We start from the raw sequence: 21,180 nt of genomic DNA on the forward strand, positions 1-21,180 counted from the left end.
AGCTCTACTGAACAGGAGAACAATTGTGTGATGGGGGAATAGGAGAGGAACTGGGCTGCTCTCCAGAGAGAACCTCATGATTCTCGAATTCATGTGGCTCATTTTACAGATAGAAAGACTGAGGTGGCCCGAGGCTCTGTGACTTGCTCACAGGCATAAGCCAGCTTCCCAAAGAGCTAAAACCCAGGCAGTACTCTTCCCAGGTTGCAGAGAGCAAATTTTTTACTATAAGCTAAGTGGGGTAAGACTAGCAGGTATCCACATATGGCCACTGTTGTAGCAAACACTGATTAAGTGGTTTTGTCAAAAATCAAAGAGACCCTGGACCCAGTGGAACACAGTAATTTCCACAGGATGGTTATATTACAGATTCATATGGTGACTTAAGATGCTGTAAAGTAATTAAAATGTAATCAGAGACTATATGCTCTGTTGATTCTCCCTTGAAATGTCTGATTTGCCTTGTATACATATGGGCACAGACTCTCTGGGGATGAAGGTGCACAGCAAGGTAGCTTTGCTTTCTTCCAAAAAGAGCAGGATAATCACCAGCCCACAGAAGCAGTCTCTAATTGATAAGTTCCTAGCAAAGTTGGAAATTAATTAATTCAAGTAAAGAATGAAATCCTGTTCAATCAAGGTTATAATATTTTTCTTCTAGAGTCTAGATTTTTCATAGAAAAAAAGAAATGGTTGATTATGTCTGATGCATGCATTATTTAAAACACAAGACCTTGACAGAGGAGGCTCAAGCTTCAGCCATGCATTTTTATGCCCGTGCATCTTAGGTCAGTTATGTGTAAAATACCACAAGCTTAATTTATTCATCTCTTCAATGTCCTGCCTTTGTCTGTTACTCAGGGGAAGCCTGGGCTGCCCGGACTGGATGGAATCACTGTAAGTTGTTACCTATGTGTTGAGCTCTCAGTGTTTGCTTAATAGTTACTGATAGCCCCTTTTCATTCCTCTCCATGATGTTTGAAGGTCTTCGTAAACCTTCAAGGAAAATCCAGAGGGTTGGAGTAAAACCGATCAGTCTATTGACATTTTCAAAATAAGAATGTACTAAAGGGATGGACTAGCCACCTCCAGTGACACGGCACCAGGCTTTCAGACCTCTCGGCCAGGGACCTACATCTCACCCAGGGATGATCAGGAAAGAATCTTGCCTTTCACTGCACAACCATTTGCTAAGTTTTCTGTGTATTCAGAGGGCTATAGGTAAAACAAAAGAAGTAAAACACTCTCCTTTTAAAAGGTAGTCCATAGAGAAATTCCTTTTAGGGATTCAATAATAGTGAGTCCATGAAAGGCCATGAGGTGTAGTAATAAGAGCTTTGTTTTACCTTGATTTTCCACATTGTCACCACTTGCCTTTGAAGTAGCTTAAAAAAGGCCCCTTCTCTCTTCCTCTTTTCCTGTATCAGGCTTCCTTCCTTTCTTCTTCCATTCCAGAACAGATATTGAGCTCCTACCATCAGCAAAGGGCCATGAGTGATTTCTGAGACAATGCAGACACAGTCTCTGCACACACACACACACACACACACAGCCACCTCCCACCCCCAGGATGTGAAAAACTAGTAGGAGTGTGGAGTAAAAATTCCACAATAGCGTCAAAGAAAGGGATGCTATCCACCTAAGGCTACATCACTAAAAGAAGGTACCTCTAAGAAATGTGAGTGATATTTAGGCTGGCTGGCAATGGGAGGACACTTCCTAAACGGAGAGAGTATGTGAGAAAAGGTGGGCAATAAGCAAGATCTGTGCAGGCATACCTGTAAACAGAGATGAATGAGGACCAAGAGCACAGAGGTCTCCTAAAGTGGAACAGCATTGGCTTAGATCGTGGGTTAACTACATTTGTGGAAGAACATCCAGTGCATTTGCTCCATAACTTCTCCTGGAGATGCATTTCCCTGCCCTCAAAGATACAGTGTTTGTCTGCATATCCAGACATGATAAATGAACCACTTAGCTTTAGGGAGGGAGGGTTCATGGCTGGATAAGAGATTTGTGGTCAGTAAGGAGGCCAAAGGTTATTAGTTATTGTCAGAGCAATGTTCTACTCTCATATATTCCTGGGGAACCTGTGAACCCCTACTCTCTCTCCCTCCTAAGTCTTGATTTCACTTAATCTCTCCATCCTTCACCTAAGCACAATCACCTTGTCACTTATCATTAAACTTATCACTTATCATTAAAACTGGGGAGCATACCATCTTTCCCCATACCATCTTTCTCTTCAGATTTCATTCTCTCACTTTTAATATTGTCATCATACAGTTCAAAATATTTTCTAGTTTTCCTTCTAATTTTTTTTTGACCCATGGGGATTCATGGTGGTTAATTTCCAAATATTTGGTGACTTTCCAGATATCTTTATGTTATTGGTTTCTAGTTTGATTTTATTGCAGTTAGAGGGTACCCTCTGGATAGTTCCATGCTTTTAAATTTGTTGAGGTTTATTTTATGGCCCCACTTATGGAATTATCTTGGTGAATATTCCATATGTACTTGCAAAGAGTATGTATTGAGCTGGTTGAGAGTATAGTGATCTAAAAAATATGCATTAGGTCTAAGTAGTTAATAATGTGCTTTGGGTCTTCTTTTTCCTCACTTTTTTGTTCAGTTGTTCTATTAATTACTGAAGGAGGGATGTTCATATCTCCATCTAGAATCATGAACTTATCTATTTCTCCTTACAGTTCCATCAGTCTTTGCTTTGTGTATTTTGAAGCTCGCTATTAGGTATATGCACAACTAAGATTTTTATATCTTCTTGATGAATTGAACTATGTTACTGTTACAAAGTGCCCCCTCTTTATCCCTAGTAACATTCTTTGTCTCGAAGTCTACTTTATTTGATAGTTATATAACAGTTTTTTTCTTTTTTAAGTTTTTGGCTTTTTCATAACTTTAATATGAAAATTTTCAAATAGAGAGCACAGTTGAACCAAGTTTGCAGTGAATAGTGTACCATTAGTACTTTACCTGCTTTATCACACTCCCATCCATTAATCCGTCTTAGTTTTGCTGCATTTCAAAGTTAACTGCAGACAATAATACTCCTACCCCTAAATACTAAATACTACAGCATGGCTATCATTAGCTAGGCTTCGAAATTTGTTTACAGTTTTTCCTTTCCTGTAAAATTTACATATAATGAAATACACAAATCTTAAATGTGCATTTGCTGCATTTTTACAAATAAACATTTCTGTGCAATTCAACCCCTCCTAAGGTGTAGACCATTCCCATCACCTCAGAAAGTTCTCACCTGGGAACTTGCCTGGTGGTCCAGTGATTAAGACTCCACCTTGCAATGCAGGGGGTGTGGATTTAATCCCTCGTCGAGGAGCTAAGATCCCACATACCCCATGGCCAAAAAACCAAAACAGAAAACAGAAGCAATATTGGAACAAATTCAATAAAGACTTTAAAAATGGTCCATGTCAAAAAAATCTTGAAAAAAGAGAAAGTTCTCTCCTGCTCCTTCCTAGTCAGCCCACATCAAAGGCAATCACTGTTCTGATTTTTTTCTATCATAGATAAGGTTTTCCTATTCTAGAACTTCATACAAAGAGAATAATATATATGTAGGCTTTGGGGTCTGGCTTCTTTCACTTAGAACAGAACTTTTGAGATTCATTCTCTTTGTTTCATATATCAATAATTTGTTACTTTATATTGTTGAGTACTTATTCCACTATATAGATGTATTGGGTTTTTTAATCAGTTATTCTATCACTGGACACCTGGGACATTTACAATTTTTAAAAGATTTTATTGAAGCATAGTTGATTTATAATGTTGTATTAATTTCTGCTGTATAGCAAGGTGACTCAGATATATATATATATATACACACACATTATTTTTCATATTTCTTTTCCATTATGGTTTGTCACAGGATGTTGAACATAGTTCCCAATGCTATACAGTAGGACCTTGTTGTTTATCCATCCTGTATATAACACTCTGCATCTCCTAATCCCAAACTCCCAGTCCATCCCTCCCCTACCCCCTCCTCCTTGGCAACCCCAGGTTTGTTCTCTGTATCTGTAAGTCTGTTTCTGTTTCATAGATGTGCTGATTTGTGTTGTGTTTTAGATTCCACATATAAGTGGTATCATATAGTACCTGTCTTCCTCTGACTGACTTCACTTAGTCTGATAATCTCTAGGTCCATCCACGTTGCTGCAAATGGCATTATTTCAATTTTATGGCTGAGTAATATTCCATGATATTAATATACCACAACTTGTTTATCCATTCATCTGATGTTTCCACTTTTTAAGTATTCTGAATAAAGCTGTTATGAACATTCTTGTGTGATTCTTATGTGTATGTTTTTCCTGAGAAACTGTCTTACTTCTTTGACTTTGGTAAAAACTTTGCTCTCTAGGGCCCACAAGGAGCACCCGGATCTCCAGGAGCTGTAGGACCCAGAGGACCACCAGGATTGCAAGTAAGACTGGCCTAAATCTACCATGTGATCACAGCATTTGCATGAATGCTTTCCCCTGGATTAAAAGCCTATGTAAATGTAGGCCTTCCTAGCGGAGAAAGGCAGTTTCCGTTCTTGGAGGTTTAAGTGAAGCATGTTCTTATAAGGAGCTATTTGTAACCTGTATTTATCAAAATCTCTGACCATCTACTCTGGGCCTCCAAAGCCTCCTAGTCTAGCTCAACCTAAAGTATAGCCCAAGGATGGCTAATACCCAGCACATCTATTGTGACCTTCCATTCCCCTCATCCATGATAGACATTGCTAATTAATCATACCACCAGCATCATCACCCACCCTCAGCACAGAAGCAACTTAAAAATCTTTCTCAACACTTCACCTTGAAGAGCTCTTCCCACATACCTATTTGCCATCACTGGTTCTAGGAAGAACATAGCCAGTTAGCTGTGTGGTACCCAGAAAGCCTCTCTCCAGTATGTGAAAACCCACCCCTGATTAGTTTGATTTACTTTCACCAAAAGTCATCATTTAAAACTGTCGGGCCTAATGGGAAGAATGACACATGAAGTCAGTACCTTAGCATGACTGTGGTTATCAGGTCAACTGGGGAAATTTCAAAGGAGATTAAAAAAAAAAAAAAAAGGAACTCTGGGGAGAAGGAGCTAGAATCTGCTATACCAAAACAGGGCCACACCATGCCGGTAGGGGACTTACCCTCAGTGACTCTCAACATGACTAGGTTCTTTGGGGCTGAAACTAACAAGAGTTAACCCTTTCTTTTCTCTTTTAATCCAGGGTCCTCCTGGCCCCCCTGGTTTCCCTGGTCCTGATGTAAGTATACTTTGTCTTGGGGCATTTGACTTCCTACCACTAAGTACGCTAGTTTCTCCAGAGATATTTCTTGTCTGGTTAAACATACTCTGGTTAAAAAAAAAAAAAAAAAAAAAAAAACAAAACAAAACAAAAAACCTGCATTCCAATTTAAGTTCCTGGAACTTATTTAGTAATTGATTTTGTTTTTCTTCCCTACATCCCTGTGCCCCAGGGGAATATGGGGTTAGGTTTCCAAGGAGAGAAAGGAGTCAAGGTAAATAGATTTTGGAACATACACTGCTTTCCATGTGCTTCCAGAAATGTCTCTAGTTGCACACGTGTGCCTGCTTGTGTTGGGGGCTTTGGCTCTTTACCTTGGAAAGTGAGCATTTCCCATCCCTCATGAGTCCTCTGGTGGGTTTCCTTGAGGGCTGCATGTGCACACATAGGCTTGTGTAGTCTTTTTCCTTCCAAATATTGTAGTCTTCCCGCTTCCTACTGTGAAGTGTACATGTCTGATGAATGTACTCTCTTGAAATTTATTTTATCTTCCTTCCACCTGGGTATGTCCCTACTGATTTGTATTATATTGTGCCATTTTCTCTTTCCTTTTCTCTGCTTCTCTTCTCTCCATCCTTCCTCCTTCTCTTTCTTCTCTCCCTCCATCTCCCCCTTCTCTCCTTCTTAACCCTCTCTTATCATTCCCTTTTATTTTCCTTCCCTCATTCTCCTACTAATATTTCCCTCTATAGAAACTATAAAGTCATTTAAGAGCCTCAAGGGAGACTGGGAGCTTGCCCTCCCCTTCCTTGGTGGCTGCCTCTTGTAGACTGCACTGTTTCAGGGAGCAAATCCAGTCTTCAGTGTTCCAACACAGACTTTACTGCCTCTGCTTGTGCTCTTGGCAAAGACTGGACCAATTAGATTCTGATCACTGTTGCCAAGAGGTTGCCATTCACCTTGCTCAAACCCTTTTTTGGCTTTCTTCTAAACACCCTTTCATGCATGACCATGGAAACCGTGAACCTGCTGTTGCCTTTCATCCATCTTGCTTCCTCCCTCTGCAGTGCTGGTACAGAATGCATTTGGTCAGGCTTATAATTCTTTTCACCTCTTGGAACTGATAGTTTTGGTTCCTCATTGCTGCAAGGGTGAGAGTGAAGAAGCTAAAGTCACGGACAGTTTATTTGTGAATTATATCTGGAGGACAAACCTATCCTCAGGAGAAATGGTCTGTGTGGTGTCTGCTTTGCTTAATGTTTCGTTTGATCTTACAGGGAGATGTTGGCCTGCCTGGTCCTGCAGGACCCCCACCATCTACTGGAGAACTGGAATTCATGGGATTTCCCAAAGGGAAGAAAGGATCCAAGGTAGTGAACATTTAAGAACAAGTTAATAAGTCTTTCCCTATTAATACTAGAGTTCAACTCTAATAACCAGACTATACTAAGATAGAAGGTTCTGGGTAATGGATTTTTGTTTGGAAGTAAAGATAAATCCTTCTTTGTTCTGTCCCTTGTGAAAGTTTGATAGAGTCTGTTTTCTGCTATATGGTTATGAGTGTGTCTGGGTTTCTTAATAATCATTCAGGTGCTATTGTCTGTGTTTCAGTTATGTGGATTCAGTTATCAAGATGCTGAATAACTTAAACATTAAATAGTTGAGTTTTTTCCTCCTAACTACCAACCCTCCGTAATAGAACAATAGGGTATAATGGTTGCTCTTGAGTTATCCTCTTAAAGAAGCTAGTTGCCCTCAGAACTGGACCCTGCAAACAGTCTATACTGTTACCAAGTGGCAATAGATGCCCTACTTCACCTGATCTGAACTACCAAGGCTGAACCTGTTTAAGTGAGATATTTTATAATCTGTATTTTGATATGCGTGTAGACCTGATTGTATTTGAATGGCTGTTTCCTGTTAATCTTGGAGAAGGCAATGGCAACCCACTCCAGCACTCTTGCCTGGAAAATCCCATGGACAGAGGCGCCTAGTAGGCCGCAGTCCATGCATTCACAGAGTCGGACACAACTGAGCGACTTCCCCTTCCCTTCCCTTTCCTGTTAATCTGTGCAGATATCTTTTAGTAACCTGCATTCCATTCCTTCCTGGCGATCCCTTTAGTTTTGTGATCAATCTTGTACCTGTAGTCAAGGGAGGTGCTTAGTCCCATTTCTTTGTGGAAGCAACAGCTCTAGGCATTCTCCAGGTTTACAGGAAGTAATCATTGTTTTGGGAACAGTTTGGGAGCATATGAAAAATTCCCTGCCTTCCTAACTATTCCCAAACCTTAAGGAGCCCCTTCAGGGTACTAATTGGTAAATTAGCATATGAAAGAAAGACAGATTAGAGTATTATGCAGCACTTTCCAAACTGTAATCATTAGTCTTTGCCCAAAGCCATTGATGTCTTTGCAGCCAGTAATTTGCTAGAGGAAATTGTACTTAACAGCTTCTTCCACTGGAAAGAAAACAGCTGATCATCTTTTCTGCCTCCCAATTAACCTGGGCATTTGAGATTCTGTTTTGGATAGTTTTTTTTTTTTTTTTTCCCCTGCCATGGACTTTGGTCCTTTCCACACTACAAAAGGCTCCCTAAATTTAGACATCCTGGTGTAGTTACTAGTTGTGAAGCCTGGGCAATCTGCATCAGCATCTGGCATCCCAAACATGATACCCTATGATTGCCCACTGCCCAGCCCAAGTAACTCAAGGGAACCATCTCCTTTATGTTCACTGCTGCCTGCTGCTACTCACTGAGCTTTGGTTGATTTTCCAGGGTGAACCAGGGCCTCAGGGCTTCCCAGGAGTAAGTGGTCCACCTGGTCTGCCGGTAAGTCTCCCTATTTGGTCAACATGTATTTGAGGATCTGATTGGACAACAGCTATACTAATAAAAAGCAAACAGAAATACTTGCCTCCTATGGTTATTGTAGAGAATTTAACCATCTTCATTGTTAGAAGGTGTTTAAGGACATGTTCTTGTTTTTCAAACCCATGGGGGCATTAGGTTCTTCATGTGACTTATATAGCTTAGAGGATATTATCTCAAGCTCTAGAGTTGAAACAGATCTATAGGCTTGACTTCTAATTTCACCAGTTTCTAGCTATGTGACCTTGGACAAGTTTCTTAACTTTTCTAAGCCTCAGTTTCCTAACCTACCAAAAAAGGGGGGACAATAATGGGGTGGTTATGAAGATTAAATGAGATAATATGCATGAAAAGGACTTAATAAATGCCTGGCACTTATCAATTGTTCAGTAAATGGTAATGTTAGTGATCCTATTTTCACTTTCCTAAATGCCCTTGTATCTTAGATTTTTTTACCCAACAAATACTTTTTCAGGGCCCCTATATGCCAGGCCTTCTGCTGGACTCTGAAGCTGCAACAGTAAATAACAATCAGATAGGTACCAGTCCCTGACCTTGAGGAAAGTACATTCAAAGGGCAGAGGGGTAAGGGAGAGGAGAGAATTAACAAGTAAACAAATGAATGGAGAACAAGTTCCTATCATGGTAAGTGATACATAGATGATAAAAAGAGTCAAAGTGATGGAGTGTGGATGGGGAATGGAATTGGTAACTTTGGACAGAGTGGTCAAGAAGGGCCTGTCTGAGGATGTGCTTATTATAAGGGAGCAAGTCACGTGAAAGTTTGGGAAGAGTGTTTCTGGCCAAGAGAACCACAGTGTCAAGACCCTGAGAGGAACAGCAAGAAGTAGGTGGGTGGAGAAGAGTAAGAAAGGCTAATAACCAGAAAAAGAGGCAGGAGCCAGATCATCGAGACTTTTGTAGGTCAAATGTGGCTTTTATGTTAAATGTAATGGGAAGCCATTGGAAGGCTGGGACTTGTATTTTTAAGAAGATCTGTCTTTGTGGTGGTAGGAGGTGGGGGGGGGTAATGGAAAATAGGGGCAAGGAGTGGGGGTCAGCAAACAGAGGCTACTGTGACAGTACAGGTGAGAAATGGTAGTGTCTTGGACTAGGGTGATAAAAATGGAAATGGAGAGAAGTACATGAATTCAAAACGTAAAAAGTTGAAATTTCTTGTTCTGGAACATTTCAAACATATACAAAGTGAAGAGAATGGCATAATGACCCCCCTGTGTCCCCATCACCTGGCTTCAATAATTAGCAACTCATGGCCAATCTGAAGCCAGTAACAGACATAGTACTTCACTGCAAACACCTCAGTATTTCTAAGAGATAAGGACTTTTTAAAGATATCATGATGATTTCATCATCACTAATTAATTACCAGTAATGACTTAACATTCATTATCAGAATTCATATTCATGATTGTCTCATAAATATATTTTTTAATAATTACCTTGTTCAGAATCAGAATCGAAACAAGGCCAACATACTACATTTGCTTGATATATCTATTAAACCACAAGATGAGTTCTGAAGGAGCTGATGAAATTTCCATGGATTGGGTGTCAGGGTTGGGAGGGAAATGGATAAATCAAAGATGACTAGGCCTGTCTCGGCTGGCTGAAAAAGTGAGAACAGAGGACTCCAGTGCTTCCCTGAAGTTCTTTGAAACACTTTGGGTCTCTCCTGATGGCCAGAAAACCCAGCCAGTAGAGCCAGTGGCACAGGTGGCTTTCACGATGATGGCTACTACTCCATAGAGACACAGCAGCACAGAGAACCATCTGTTTGATGGCTTTGATTTTAATCAACAGAATCTAATGATTCAGAAAGGGAAAGAATCCTGATGTTGGAGACAGGATACCTAGACTTCAGCCCCAACCCCAGGTCTGGGACTTTAAGTCTCTGAACCTTTCTGTATATATGTCACATGGCAATGGTCATCTCTCCTGTTTTGAGATCAACTCATGACGTACGTCAGGTTTCTTTTGCAAAGTATAAAGCTGTGCTGTCCAATATAATAACCACCAGCCACAAACACCTACCAGTCCCTTGAAACGTGGCCAGTCTGAAACGAGTTGTGCTGTAAGTATAAAACACACAACATATTTCCAAACCTAGGTGTAAAGAAAATAATAGAGAGTATCTCATTTTTTAAACAATTTTTACTTCAGTGTTGAAACAATATTTATGATGTGCTGTGCTATGCTGTGCTAAGTCTCTTCAGTCCTGTCCGACTCTTTGCGACCCTGTGGACCGTAGCCCACCTGGCTCCTCTGTCTGTGGAATTCTCTAGGCAAGAATACTGGAGTGGCTTGCTGTGCCCTCCTCCAGGGGATATTCTCAACCCAGGGATGGAACCTGCATCTCTTACATCTCCTGCATTGGCAGGTAGTTTCTTTACCACTAGCGCCACCTGGGAAGCCCAATATTTATGACATATTTGATTAAATAAAACATTGTTAAATTAATGTCACCTATTTGTTTTACTTTTAAATGAAACTACTAAATAATTGAAAATAACATAGTAGCTCACATTATCTTTTCATTGGACCACACAGATATAGAGTACTTTGCAAGTGGGTTGGGGGATCAAGTCTGTACCTTTCTTTGTGAGCATTTCACATAGATTCTAGTCACACGTCATGTCTGTGATGTAAGCAAGATGGGCTGAGCTTTTATCCCTGTACTGATGACGAAACCATGGCCTGAAGAGGTAAAGAGTCTTGTCCAGAGTTATACAGCAAGTTATTAGCAGAACTGAGACTGAAATTCAGTTCTCTTGAATACTAGCCAGTTCCAGGCTTTTTCCGCATACCACACTGCCCCCTACAGTTCAGTTGGTTCTTGTCATGGTGGTGGTGGATTGTGTGATCTCTGCTGCTCTGCCTGCCGTTCACTGGCTCCCTCCTTCCCATCCCCTTCCCTGTTCTACCTCAGAGGAATTCCCTTCTGCAATTTCACTCCGTTCCCTTTTGCCCTGTAAAAGAAAGACAGACTGACAGCAATGAACAGTGATAAACTGCAATGCCTTTTCAAGCTCAGCATTTCCAGTGTTTCACAGTGTGACCTGACAAATAGAAACCCCAGCTGACTGTAAAGACATCCAAGCTGGAAAAATACCTTTCTTTATATGGTACAGTGTATTTTCAGAGAGTGGGAATCAAGAAACCAGAGTTCTCAGCCCACTTTGGCATGGATTCCATGTGCAACCCTGGCCAAATCCTGTAACTCCTTTGCTCCTAATATCTCTATCTGCTTAGTAGGGACATTCATAGGTACCTTCTTGCCTTCTGTCAGAAAAGTTATAACAAGAAAGGTGGTAACGTGTTTCAGATACTCTGAACTTTTCTAAAGGAACACACTTCTCAAAGCCAGAACCCTCCCATCAGCTTTCAATTATCCACACTCACTGAGAAACGAGACAGCACTGAGGGTAGAAATCTCTAGAGAATCCGAAATGTTCCCTTCAACCGTTTGTTTTCTTTCCCTTCTAGCCCAGATCTCTGCAGGAGCTGACAAGTGGCCAACCTGACTGGTCTAGACCTCCTCTTCCTTCCCCTGCCCCTTCTGCAGTGGCCCAGCATTTCTGCTTTTGTGGCTCAGCCCCAGCGTCACACACTTCACCACACTGTCCCAGCAACACACTCACACGTAGGCCACAGGTGCTCCTGTGGAGACTCTCAGTCATTTACCTCTGTGCCCTCCAAGGTGCCAGCAAACACAGGGTAAGGCAACATGGCAGATGGGGGAGAGAGAGAAGAAAACAAAATGGTGAATCCTGAGGTGATTGTTGGGTGGAGCTGAGGCAACTACTGGGCAGGTGGGAGTTCTCCTTCAGCAGAGCCCCAGGCTTTCCAGGCATCTCAGGTAGGTCTTTCGGAGGAGTAGCCCCAACTTGACAGACTTAAGCTAGGCCCTAGGCTCTGGTGCCCTGAGTGGGCAGTAGCAGCAGTGTGACAGGATCAACTGAGGAAGACTGACTTGTCTAACCTCTCAAGTTTCACATCTCAAGTCCCCCTGCAGTGCCAAGCTGAACTGATTCCTGTGGTTTAGCCTCCCAAAAATGACCCCCAAATATGATCACTCCCTGCCCGTCCCCTGTGGCCTTAGCCCCTCTTTTCAGACTTCAGCCTCCCTCCTGCCTTCCTGCTCTGGTTGTGCAGATGGGCCTCACCCTTCTCCATGGCCCTTATGGGGGCTGGGAGAGGAGCCTGGGCAGAGGGTGACCACCCTGGCAGCCTGCCTTCTGGGCCAGCAGGTCTCTGAGGACCGAGGGCCGGAGTGTCTTTCACTCCACAGTGGGGCCTGACAGCCCCTAGTTGCAGCCTAGTGTTTGCAGCTCGCCTTTTTCTCACACCACGCTCCTCATCCTGCCGACCCCCCTCAACTCCTGGCCATGTGATTGAAGTTGAGTTTTTACAGAGCCACTAATATCCTTGAACCAAAAATACCAGGAGACCAAGACCCCTAGAGAGCAGACCTGTAAACAACTAAGCCAGTTCTCTAATGAGGCGTTCTTGGCCATGGCTGAGAAGGGGCGTGAGAGCAGTGGGTGCAGTTCAGGTCATGACGAGCACTGACTGGGACAGGGCCGGGGCCCGGGACATCTTGCTAGAACAGCTTGTTCAGCAGGCCTTGTATGGGGCCTCCATGTGCTGGGAGACAAGCTGAGTCTACAGCCCAATATCTTGCCAAGCCATCTATGTTTTATTGGCTTTAACCCACACACACAAATTGCTTTATAATTTTTTTTCCTTTTTAAACATTTTGTGTATTTATTTTTGTTCACATTGTAGCTTAAGCTCTCAGACCCTCTCTCTGAGAAAGCAAGAGTCCAGAGGCTCCTTCTGCTTTCTGAAGAAGGACAAGGCCCCTTTGTCTTTACAACTGTGGACAAGATAGGTAGGGGCTGTGAGATGGTTCCTGGACATTCTTCCCCTCACCCTTTTGAACACTTTTGTTCCCTGGGTCACTGTTTGATTTAATTCAACAAATATGTATTAGACCACCTTGTGTGTGTTCATCCTACAGTAACATGCCTTGGAGGAGACAGAAGTGAATGTGATATAGAACTTTTGCTCATAGACTTTCATCTAGAACCCATTTTAGTGCTTGAAGAGTTTGGGGGCAGCTTGGGCTGCCATGGGCTTCCCTGCTGGTGCAGAGGGTAAGGCATCTGCCTGCAATGTGGGACACCTGGGTTCTATCCCCGGGTCGGGAAGATCCCCTGGAGAAGGGAATGGCAACCCACTCCAGTACTCTTGCCTGGAAAATTCCAGGCTGCCATAGCTTCCTTCCATAGGCAGGGAAGGCTCCATGAAGTGTCTGACTTCAGACGCCAGTAGACACATGCCACCAGGGGGCATCATGCCTTGGTGTCCAATTTGAGCTGCAGAACTAAGATTTCAAAGACATTTGCATTCAGTTTGACCCACAAACCATTCAAATAGAAATTCTATTCAGCGTGAGGGCTGAGCTCTTTGACTCCTAGCTGTAGATGTAGAAAAAAGAAAAGATAAGCTGGAACCAAAGCCTGCTTTGAATTGGATCCTTAACAGATATACACTCCTCACCTCAACAACCACAACGACAAGAAAAACAACTCACATTAAAAAAAAACAAAAAACAAAACTTGGGCCTAGAAAGGTAAGGGAGCCAAGCAACTGTACCCATGGGAATGCTGTAAGGATGAAAGAAGAAGGAAAAAACTATTCTACAAATGGGTTTGGAGCAGTGCTTTTTACAACCAGCTGAGCCAGATTACATCAAGAGGACAACAGGACGTGTGCCATAACATTTAGTGTCTTTCACAAGCTTCCTTGTAAGAAGATTTCACTGCCTTCTTTACTCTCTTAATAGGCCTAAATGTTATTTTCCAAAATCTATGCTCCAGAAAGTCCAACTTTAAACACTGACAACAAAGTAACTCAATTATGTTTGTCGTGAAATACTTTATCCACTTTAGCAATGAATTCTTCGAATATGCTTCCCCTGGACCCAGAGGGGAGGAAGTGCTCTCATTCACTCTGCTTTTGGGATTTCTGCTTGTCCCTGGAAGATCCTCAAGTCATGTCCATGCCTGCATGCCCTCACCTCCTGTGAGCAGGGCAGGAGAGGTTGGTGACCATCTTGCAGTCCCTCTGGGAATGTTCCTAAGGCCTGCAAGGTTCTAGACCATGCCTAGATAGAAATGAGCTTCCCAGGTGCCTCAGTGGTAAGGAATCCACCTGTCAATGCAGGAGACCTGGGTTCAATCCCTGGGTCAGGAAGATCGCCTGGAGGAGAAAATGACAACCCACTCCAGTATTCTAGGCCTGGAGAATTCCATGGACAGAGAAACCTGGCGAGCTACAGTCCGTGGGGTCACAAAGAGACGGACATGACTGAGTGACTAACACTTTCACTTTGGATGGAGCCAGGAGACCTATGAGGAAATCAATGTTATAACTTGTGGTTTCTTTTTTTCCTTTAGGGATTTGGAATTGCTGGAGAAAAAGGAGAAAAGGGAATTCCTGGTTTGCCAGGACCTAGGGTATGAATATGGAATATTGCTTGCCTGGATCTGTGAAGTCAGCTGGTCCATTTTCTTTCTTGTTTCCATCTTTCTATTATATAACCTGATGGACTCCTAAGCTTCTCTTATTTCTCTTTCTAAACCCTCAGGCAGGTCCCTAAGTCCTCTTCCTCTCCTCTGCCACATTCCCTTGACTTAGTGGTTCCCTTGAATAAGGAATGATGTACCTTCTACACCAGGGGCTCCTCAGCACATTTACTCTCTTTTTATCCTCACATATAATTATCTTCTGGGCTAAAGAATGATGTGGATGTTTTCTTACTTTCATTCCATCCTATCCTGGGAGGGGGAAATTTGCAGGAAGGCAAGAGAGAGGCACAAGTGCAATTTTTATAGAACAGAAACCAGCCTGGGAAGTTCTAGAACATAGTGAATTTGAAGTCAATAGTTTCCAATAATAATCTCACTTCAAGTGGAGAACTAACTGTTAGCCTCTCTGATTTCTAGCTTCAGGCACTTGGGTCTTAGCTTGTAAACAACTGGCCAACCTTCACCTTAAAGAAGCAACATTTCAGAGAATTAATTCATTGTGTTTTTAGCTTGGTCATGAAGCTTGTTAAGAGTCTTGAGTATTCAGCAATGTTCATCCATTAGGCTGCCATTTCTTTCTCCACTCTCCTCTACTCCCTTGTCTTGAAAACATATAATCACCAACAAAGAATACATTTGGGGTGAGAGACAAGAGGCCCTCCCACAATCTATTTAAAAATCTCATGACTTGGAACTAATGCAGACTAAGTATAATACCACCCAGCCCTTCTACCAAATTCCACCTACTACTTAAAATGTTTCCATTTATTTAGCTCTTTAAAAATTCCCTGTGCCTCTATTCAGCCTGATGGATTAGTGCATAGAAAGAAGTCATTAAGCCAAGTCTAGGAACATTCTCTTACCTGATTTTTAGGGGCTGCTAAATCCTGAACTCAGTTGGAGAGCTTCGTTATGTAAGTCTGGTGGCTTTGTCTACTGTGGGCTATTAATCTTTCTAAGGTACCTCTATTCTCTTTACAGGGTCCCATGGGTTTAGAAGGAGTCCAAGGCCCTCCAGGGAGTCAGGTATTTTGGCTAATATCATTAAAGTCTCGGTGTATAAAATCCCGACCAAAAGGCCCTCCTACTTTATTTAACATGACCATCGATCCAAAGGGAAACACCGCTTATAATGCAAATTGTCTACCTCTATTTGGTTGATAGAATCTCAGCTACTCACTTCTTTTGTTTTTACCCAAGAAGATGAGTGTGCAGTAAATTCGGTACCATAATGCAGTCATACTTCTTTAACATGATATCAGGGCCTAGCCACGCCAGCCTGCTTATATTCATCTCTAGCCTTGTGGTCTTTGTACCCACTAACATGCAGGTTGGCTACCTAGCACCATATTGCTTCCTGGAATATTTCATTGCTTTCAGAGTCAGGTGCAATCTATGCATGTTCTGGAATGCAAGCCAAAAATCCCTGTGCCTTTTGTCCTGGCCTAATCCAAAAACCAACCTCTCTTATGCACTTAGACACTAAATTTAGTTGTAACTATGTTTCTTTCACAGGGCAGGAAGGGGTCTTCAGGTTTCCCCGGGCTTAATGGATTCCCAGGAATTAAGGTAATGCTGGTGGGAAGTGAAAATCCAGGATTGGGAAGATGGAAGGGTAAGGAATTAGTATAAATGCTATTTTGTCTATTTGGGCTGCTGTAACAAAATATCACAGACTGGGTGGCTTATAAACAAGAGGAATTTATTATTCATAGCTCTGGAGGCTGGAAATCTGACATCAGAGTGCCAGTATGGTTGAGTTCTGGTGGGAGCTCTGCCCTCATGACCTAGTCACCTCCCAAAGGCCTCACCACCTAATATTATCACCTTGGGCATTCGGTTTTCAACATGAATTTTCAGGGGACACAAACATTTAGATCATAGCAAATGCCTACATAATGAGATGGAGTATTTTTTAGTGTTTTGATATTTTAGATGTCACCCTTTTCCAAATGCATGCAAGCTACTTTGAACACACAAAGCTGATGATCATTCCTTAGAGACGACTTGATCAGTGATAAACTAAAGAGTGGCGGTCAGGGTGTGAGAGCATATCCATCCCTACAAGGAGAAATATTCTATTCTTGATATCATTTAGAATCAGCAACTTTGGGGTTTTGTTATCATTCTTAAATTCTTTCAGACAATGCACCCCCCTTATTGCCTGAACCTGGGGCAAGGGGCTCCTGCCACCCCACCCTGGATATGCCACTCTATCTGATTCTGGTACCTGAGTCCCTCTTTTGAGAAAAGTAGGACTCTTTTAACTTCCTCAGCTTGATGTCATCCAATAACAAGGGCAGTGACAGTAGCAGTTTCAAGCCTGCCGAACATGGGAAAGAAAGTTAAAACTCTATCCGCTCCTCAGCACCTCTTGAATATAGCCATATTGTTTCTTCCTGCAATATGTTTCCCAGGCCCAGAAGCAGATTGTCCTGGAGTCAGGTTACAACATAAATCAGGACCCCTTGTCCTCAACAGATTTGCAGTTGAGTGTCAGGCCTCCAGCCTGCCTTGTGTCACCTTCATCTTAAATTTATTGGACTTTGAAATTAACCTATGGACAATTTGGCCCTCAAAAATAAGAGGTTACAGAAGGAGGAATCTTTCATTGTCTTGGGGAATGGTTTTGAGGGAACATAACCTTAGGTGATGAGGTCACAGAAATATTTGTGTTTAATGGATTTAATCTTTGCAGGGTGAAAAAGGTGGCATTGGCCTGCCAGGCCCAGATATTTTCATCGATACAGATGGTGCTGTGATCTCAGGTGCAACTTTTCATTGAGTTGAGTGGGAAAAAACAGAAAGTTGAATTCTATATCCCCTGTAATTATTTAAAGGATACTGTGTCAGCCATTGGATTGCTGCTAAACCCAACGCCCACAAGGGCCATTCATGGATCCTGAAGTTGGGGAATAAATTGAACTCCAGTGTTTTAGGCAAACAAGCCAATCCCCATTAATCCGTGTTTGTGTTAGGTCGCCAATCTGGGATTTGCATTGGCCTGAGTCTCAATTAGCTAAAAATGGTCCTCCTAGTGATGCTTAGGAAAGGATTCATATCCTCTCAGCTAGGGTAACTTCAGCCTGATGCAATGGGACACACAGAGTCTCATGTATGTGATCCCATGCATGCTTGAGCTTAACAATTTCACAGGAAGTGGGAAAGTATCTTTAGCCAGGGGAACAAGTGGTCAACAATGCTCAGTAGTATGACACTTTGGAAGTTTGTCTTTACCTCTCCTTGTTGTAGTTACTATATGCGTCCAGTTCTTCCTTTTGGCTTCTCCAGAGATCCAGATGCTCAACCAAAGGCTTCTGCTATAGTACCTATCCACTTGGATCTCCTAACTAATCCCTCTCCTCACATCCTCTCAGGCCCATGCCCTGTCTGGTAAACTCATTAAAGCTGAGGTGTTGGTAGTTGACAGTGGCTTCCTGTGTTCCACGACCAAGAAACCTGTGCAAACTTGAAGGGTACACCTCAACACCTTAACCCAAATGGTAGACGTCCGAGACATGACAGAAGATTACTAGTGGTAGGAGAAACTTCCTAGTACTTATCAGATCTTACCATCGAAGGCAAGCTCTAACCAGTCCAGTTCTGAACACTAGGAGAGCCTTAGCTCAAATAGGCCCATCATCGCATGAGCACATTAGCATCTGGGAGACCTGTGAAGGGCAAGAAAGGCACTTCCAACGTGAGAACATCTCCTTGCAACTCTTTTGAGGCATTTTGTAACATTTGTGGGCCTCCTTTGGTTTGCTTACTGCTTTTTTTTTTTTCTTTGCAATGCCAGGTTATCCTGGAGACCCTGGTATGCCAGGCCTCCCAGGCCTTAAAGGAGATGAAGGCATACAGGGCCTACCTGGCCCTCCTGGCGCCCCTGGATTACCAGCTTTACCAGGTGAAACAAACCAACCCACCAACTCCACAGATTTGTCCTCTATCCACTCTGGCACTCAGCATCCCCTGCTATACCTCTGGTCTGGGGACTTAGTTAACCAAAGTCAAAAGAAAGGTAGACCTAGTCAGTAAGCTCCCCACTGTGAGTGCAAGGCCAAATGTACATAAGAAAAGGGCCTGGGTAAGCAGCATTCCTTTGGCCTCAGTAATGTACCATGGATAGGCCATCAGTGAGGCCTAGACCATCAGTGAGGAGGCCTGGCTTAGACTGCCGAGGCCCTGTCACTCTTCTGTGGGTGTGCCATTGCAGCTGATGCTGGCCAGAGGGAGCTAACAAAAGCCTAGAGGAAAGTTTGTACCCAGACCTTCACTGTGTGCTTAACTCAGGCAGTAAATGGCCCCGGGATCCTGTGGATGACGCCCTTGAAACAGTCATTGGAGGCACACGCCCATATGTCACTCTATTAGCAGTAAAAAGAGAAAGGGCATACCAGAGTCTGCGAGGCACTGATATCCCAAATACAAAGCCAGACATTACTTTTAAAAACAGCAGTCTCTAAATTCCTCAGAGATGGGCCTCTGTAAGGATATCTGTGCTTTTAAAACAGCCCACAAGGGACTTCTTGGCAGTCCAGTGGTTAAGACTCCATGCTTCCAATGCAGGGGGCACAGGTTTGATCCCTGGTTGGGTAACTAAGATCCCACATGCCACATGGCACAGCCAAAAAATAAAAATTAAAAAAAAAAAAATTAAAACAGCCCCTTGGAGGAGGTACCAAGCACCAAGATGGAAAAAAATCTAGAAATGGGGGGCTGGAGTCCCAGTTTTCTCTCTCATGTTTGCTACTGAGAAGTTCTAGGCACTTGACCATGTTTCTGTACATCTTTGGGCCTCTGTTTCCCAGGAGGTTAAGCTAGATGATTCCTAGGGACCCTTTTAACTTAGCTGCAGGAGAGGGGCAAATGCTTTCCCAAACTCTTCCTTGGAGTTAGTGTCTAACATATGGCACCAATTGGACTCCCCTGAAGAGGAGGCTGATGTGATTAACATTTTTGTATGGGCTTATCCTTCCAGGTGGCCCCGGTGCTCTGGGGCCCCAGGGAGCTCTAGGCCTGAAGGGGGAACGAGGAAACACTGGCCGGACCACAACGGGGGCAGCTGGTCTCCCTGGCAGAGATGGTTTGCCAGGCCTGCCAGGCCTACCAGGCCCACCTGGTAAGTTGTTTCTCCCTTTGGTCTTGAGATTCGCGTGTGATCCAGACTGTAGAACAGTCCTGATTTTTGAGGGAGGGAGCATTTCACAGGTTAGGGACCACAGCAATCAGAGTGTTCATCAAGGAAAACGAGCAAGGGCCATCTCAGTGACCAGACACTCCCTAATGCCTTCCGACTTCTGTAGTCATTTCATTTCACCCCTCACTGTTCTCAACCTCTAAGCCTGTGGACTGGTAGCTCTCAAAGGAGCAGAATTGGCTCTTTTAAGCTTTCTCTGGTCCTCAGGGCTGAAAGCTCGAGAAATTAGAAACCAACCCTGGATCTTCATGTCTCTGTGTGCTCAGTCGTGTCCAACTGTTTGCAATCCCATGGACTGGGGCCCACCAGGCTCCTCTGTTCATGGGATTTCCCAGGCAAGAATACCGGAGTGGGTTGTCATTTCCTCCTCCAGGGGATCTTCATAGATGGCTGCTGAAAGCCTCCACAGGGCTTATTCTTCTTAGATCATCTACCTGAGGATGAGACTCTAGATTCTAAGAAAAAAGGCTAGAAATACACCCTGCATGTTTCTTTGTAACCTACATCCCCTGACCACTGCAGCTCGCCCCTGTCTCCTCTTTTGTCCTAAGAGGACTTCCTGGGATAGACACAGGGGTGTCTGAGTTGCTGAAGCTGCCTTGCTTATCTCCACATCCCCACTATCTAGTCCAGTGCCTGACCATAGTGAATGTCCTGTAACTAGTAAAAGTAGAGTGAATTGAGCCAATAGAGTTGGGAAATTGCTACAGACTTTGGGTCCCTGTCTTGGGTTTTTTGGGGGGAGGGTATCTCTGTTTTGATAATTGATGCTCCAGGATTCTTGATGACTGAGCTGCTGTGCATGAGCCCAGGTTCTTGAGTTGCCAAGCTTTTATGTTCCTTCTTCCTGAAGGTGCAGCATCTGAGACGGGAACCCTACAGAGCACAGAACCGGGATCGCCGGGACTCCGAGGGGAACGAGGTCCAAAAGGACACCCAGGCCTCAAAGGAATTAAAGGTGATCTTTGTCTGCTTAGGTTTCTTTGTTCCCCAAACTCCTTGGAGAAGGCCCCCTGGGAAGGAGCCAACCAACAGCCTTGGGAACCCGAACAGGAGCAACCTTGGATCTTGATGTGATTATAAGATTGTCGAAAGTGCTATGTTTGGAGCTCGAAGACTGAGGCTGGCGATTGAGGTTGCACAGGACAAAGTGGCCCCCAGGCCATTCTTCCTGCCCCTCCACCTGTAGAAGCTATTCTGCATATCCTGTA

General features: G+C 43.3%; 1 protein-coding gene across 2 annotated transcripts in view; it reads left to right on the forward strand.

Moving 5' to 3' along the window:
- COL4A6 (collagen type IV alpha 6 chain) overlaps positions 1-21,180 on the forward strand; it is a 337,499-nt gene that overhangs the window by 281,330 nt on the left and 34,989 nt on the right. For both annotated transcript variants that reach the window (XM_086386651.1, XM_086386652.1), the window contains exons 8-20: positions 862-897; positions 4,409-4,471; positions 5,267-5,302; positions 5,517-5,558; positions 6,562-6,654; positions 8,063-8,116; positions 14,638-14,697; positions 15,751-15,795; positions 16,285-16,338; positions 17,468-17,537; positions 18,569-18,676; positions 19,751-19,891; positions 20,823-20,927. In XM_086386651.1, coding sequence (XP_086242777.1) covers positions 862-897; positions 4,409-4,471; positions 5,267-5,302; positions 5,517-5,558; positions 6,562-6,654; positions 8,063-8,116; positions 14,638-14,697; positions 15,751-15,795; positions 16,285-16,338; positions 17,468-17,537; positions 18,569-18,676; positions 19,751-19,891; positions 20,823-20,927 — 907 coding nt within the window. The remainder of the gene's footprint in view (positions 1-861; positions 898-4,408; positions 4,472-5,266; positions 5,303-5,516; positions 5,559-6,561; positions 6,655-8,062; positions 8,117-14,637; positions 14,698-15,750; positions 15,796-16,284; positions 16,339-17,467; positions 17,538-18,568; positions 18,677-19,750; positions 19,892-20,822; positions 20,928-21,180) is intronic.

This window comes from Bos grunniens, chromosome X (genome assembly GCF_055505025.1).
Source record: "Bos grunniens cultivar Pamir isolate PY7600 chromosome X, Bosgru_T2T1.0, whole genome shotgun sequence".
In the NCBI taxonomy this organism is placed as follows: Eukaryota; Metazoa; Chordata; class Mammalia; order Artiodactyla; family Bovidae; genus Bos; species Bos grunniens.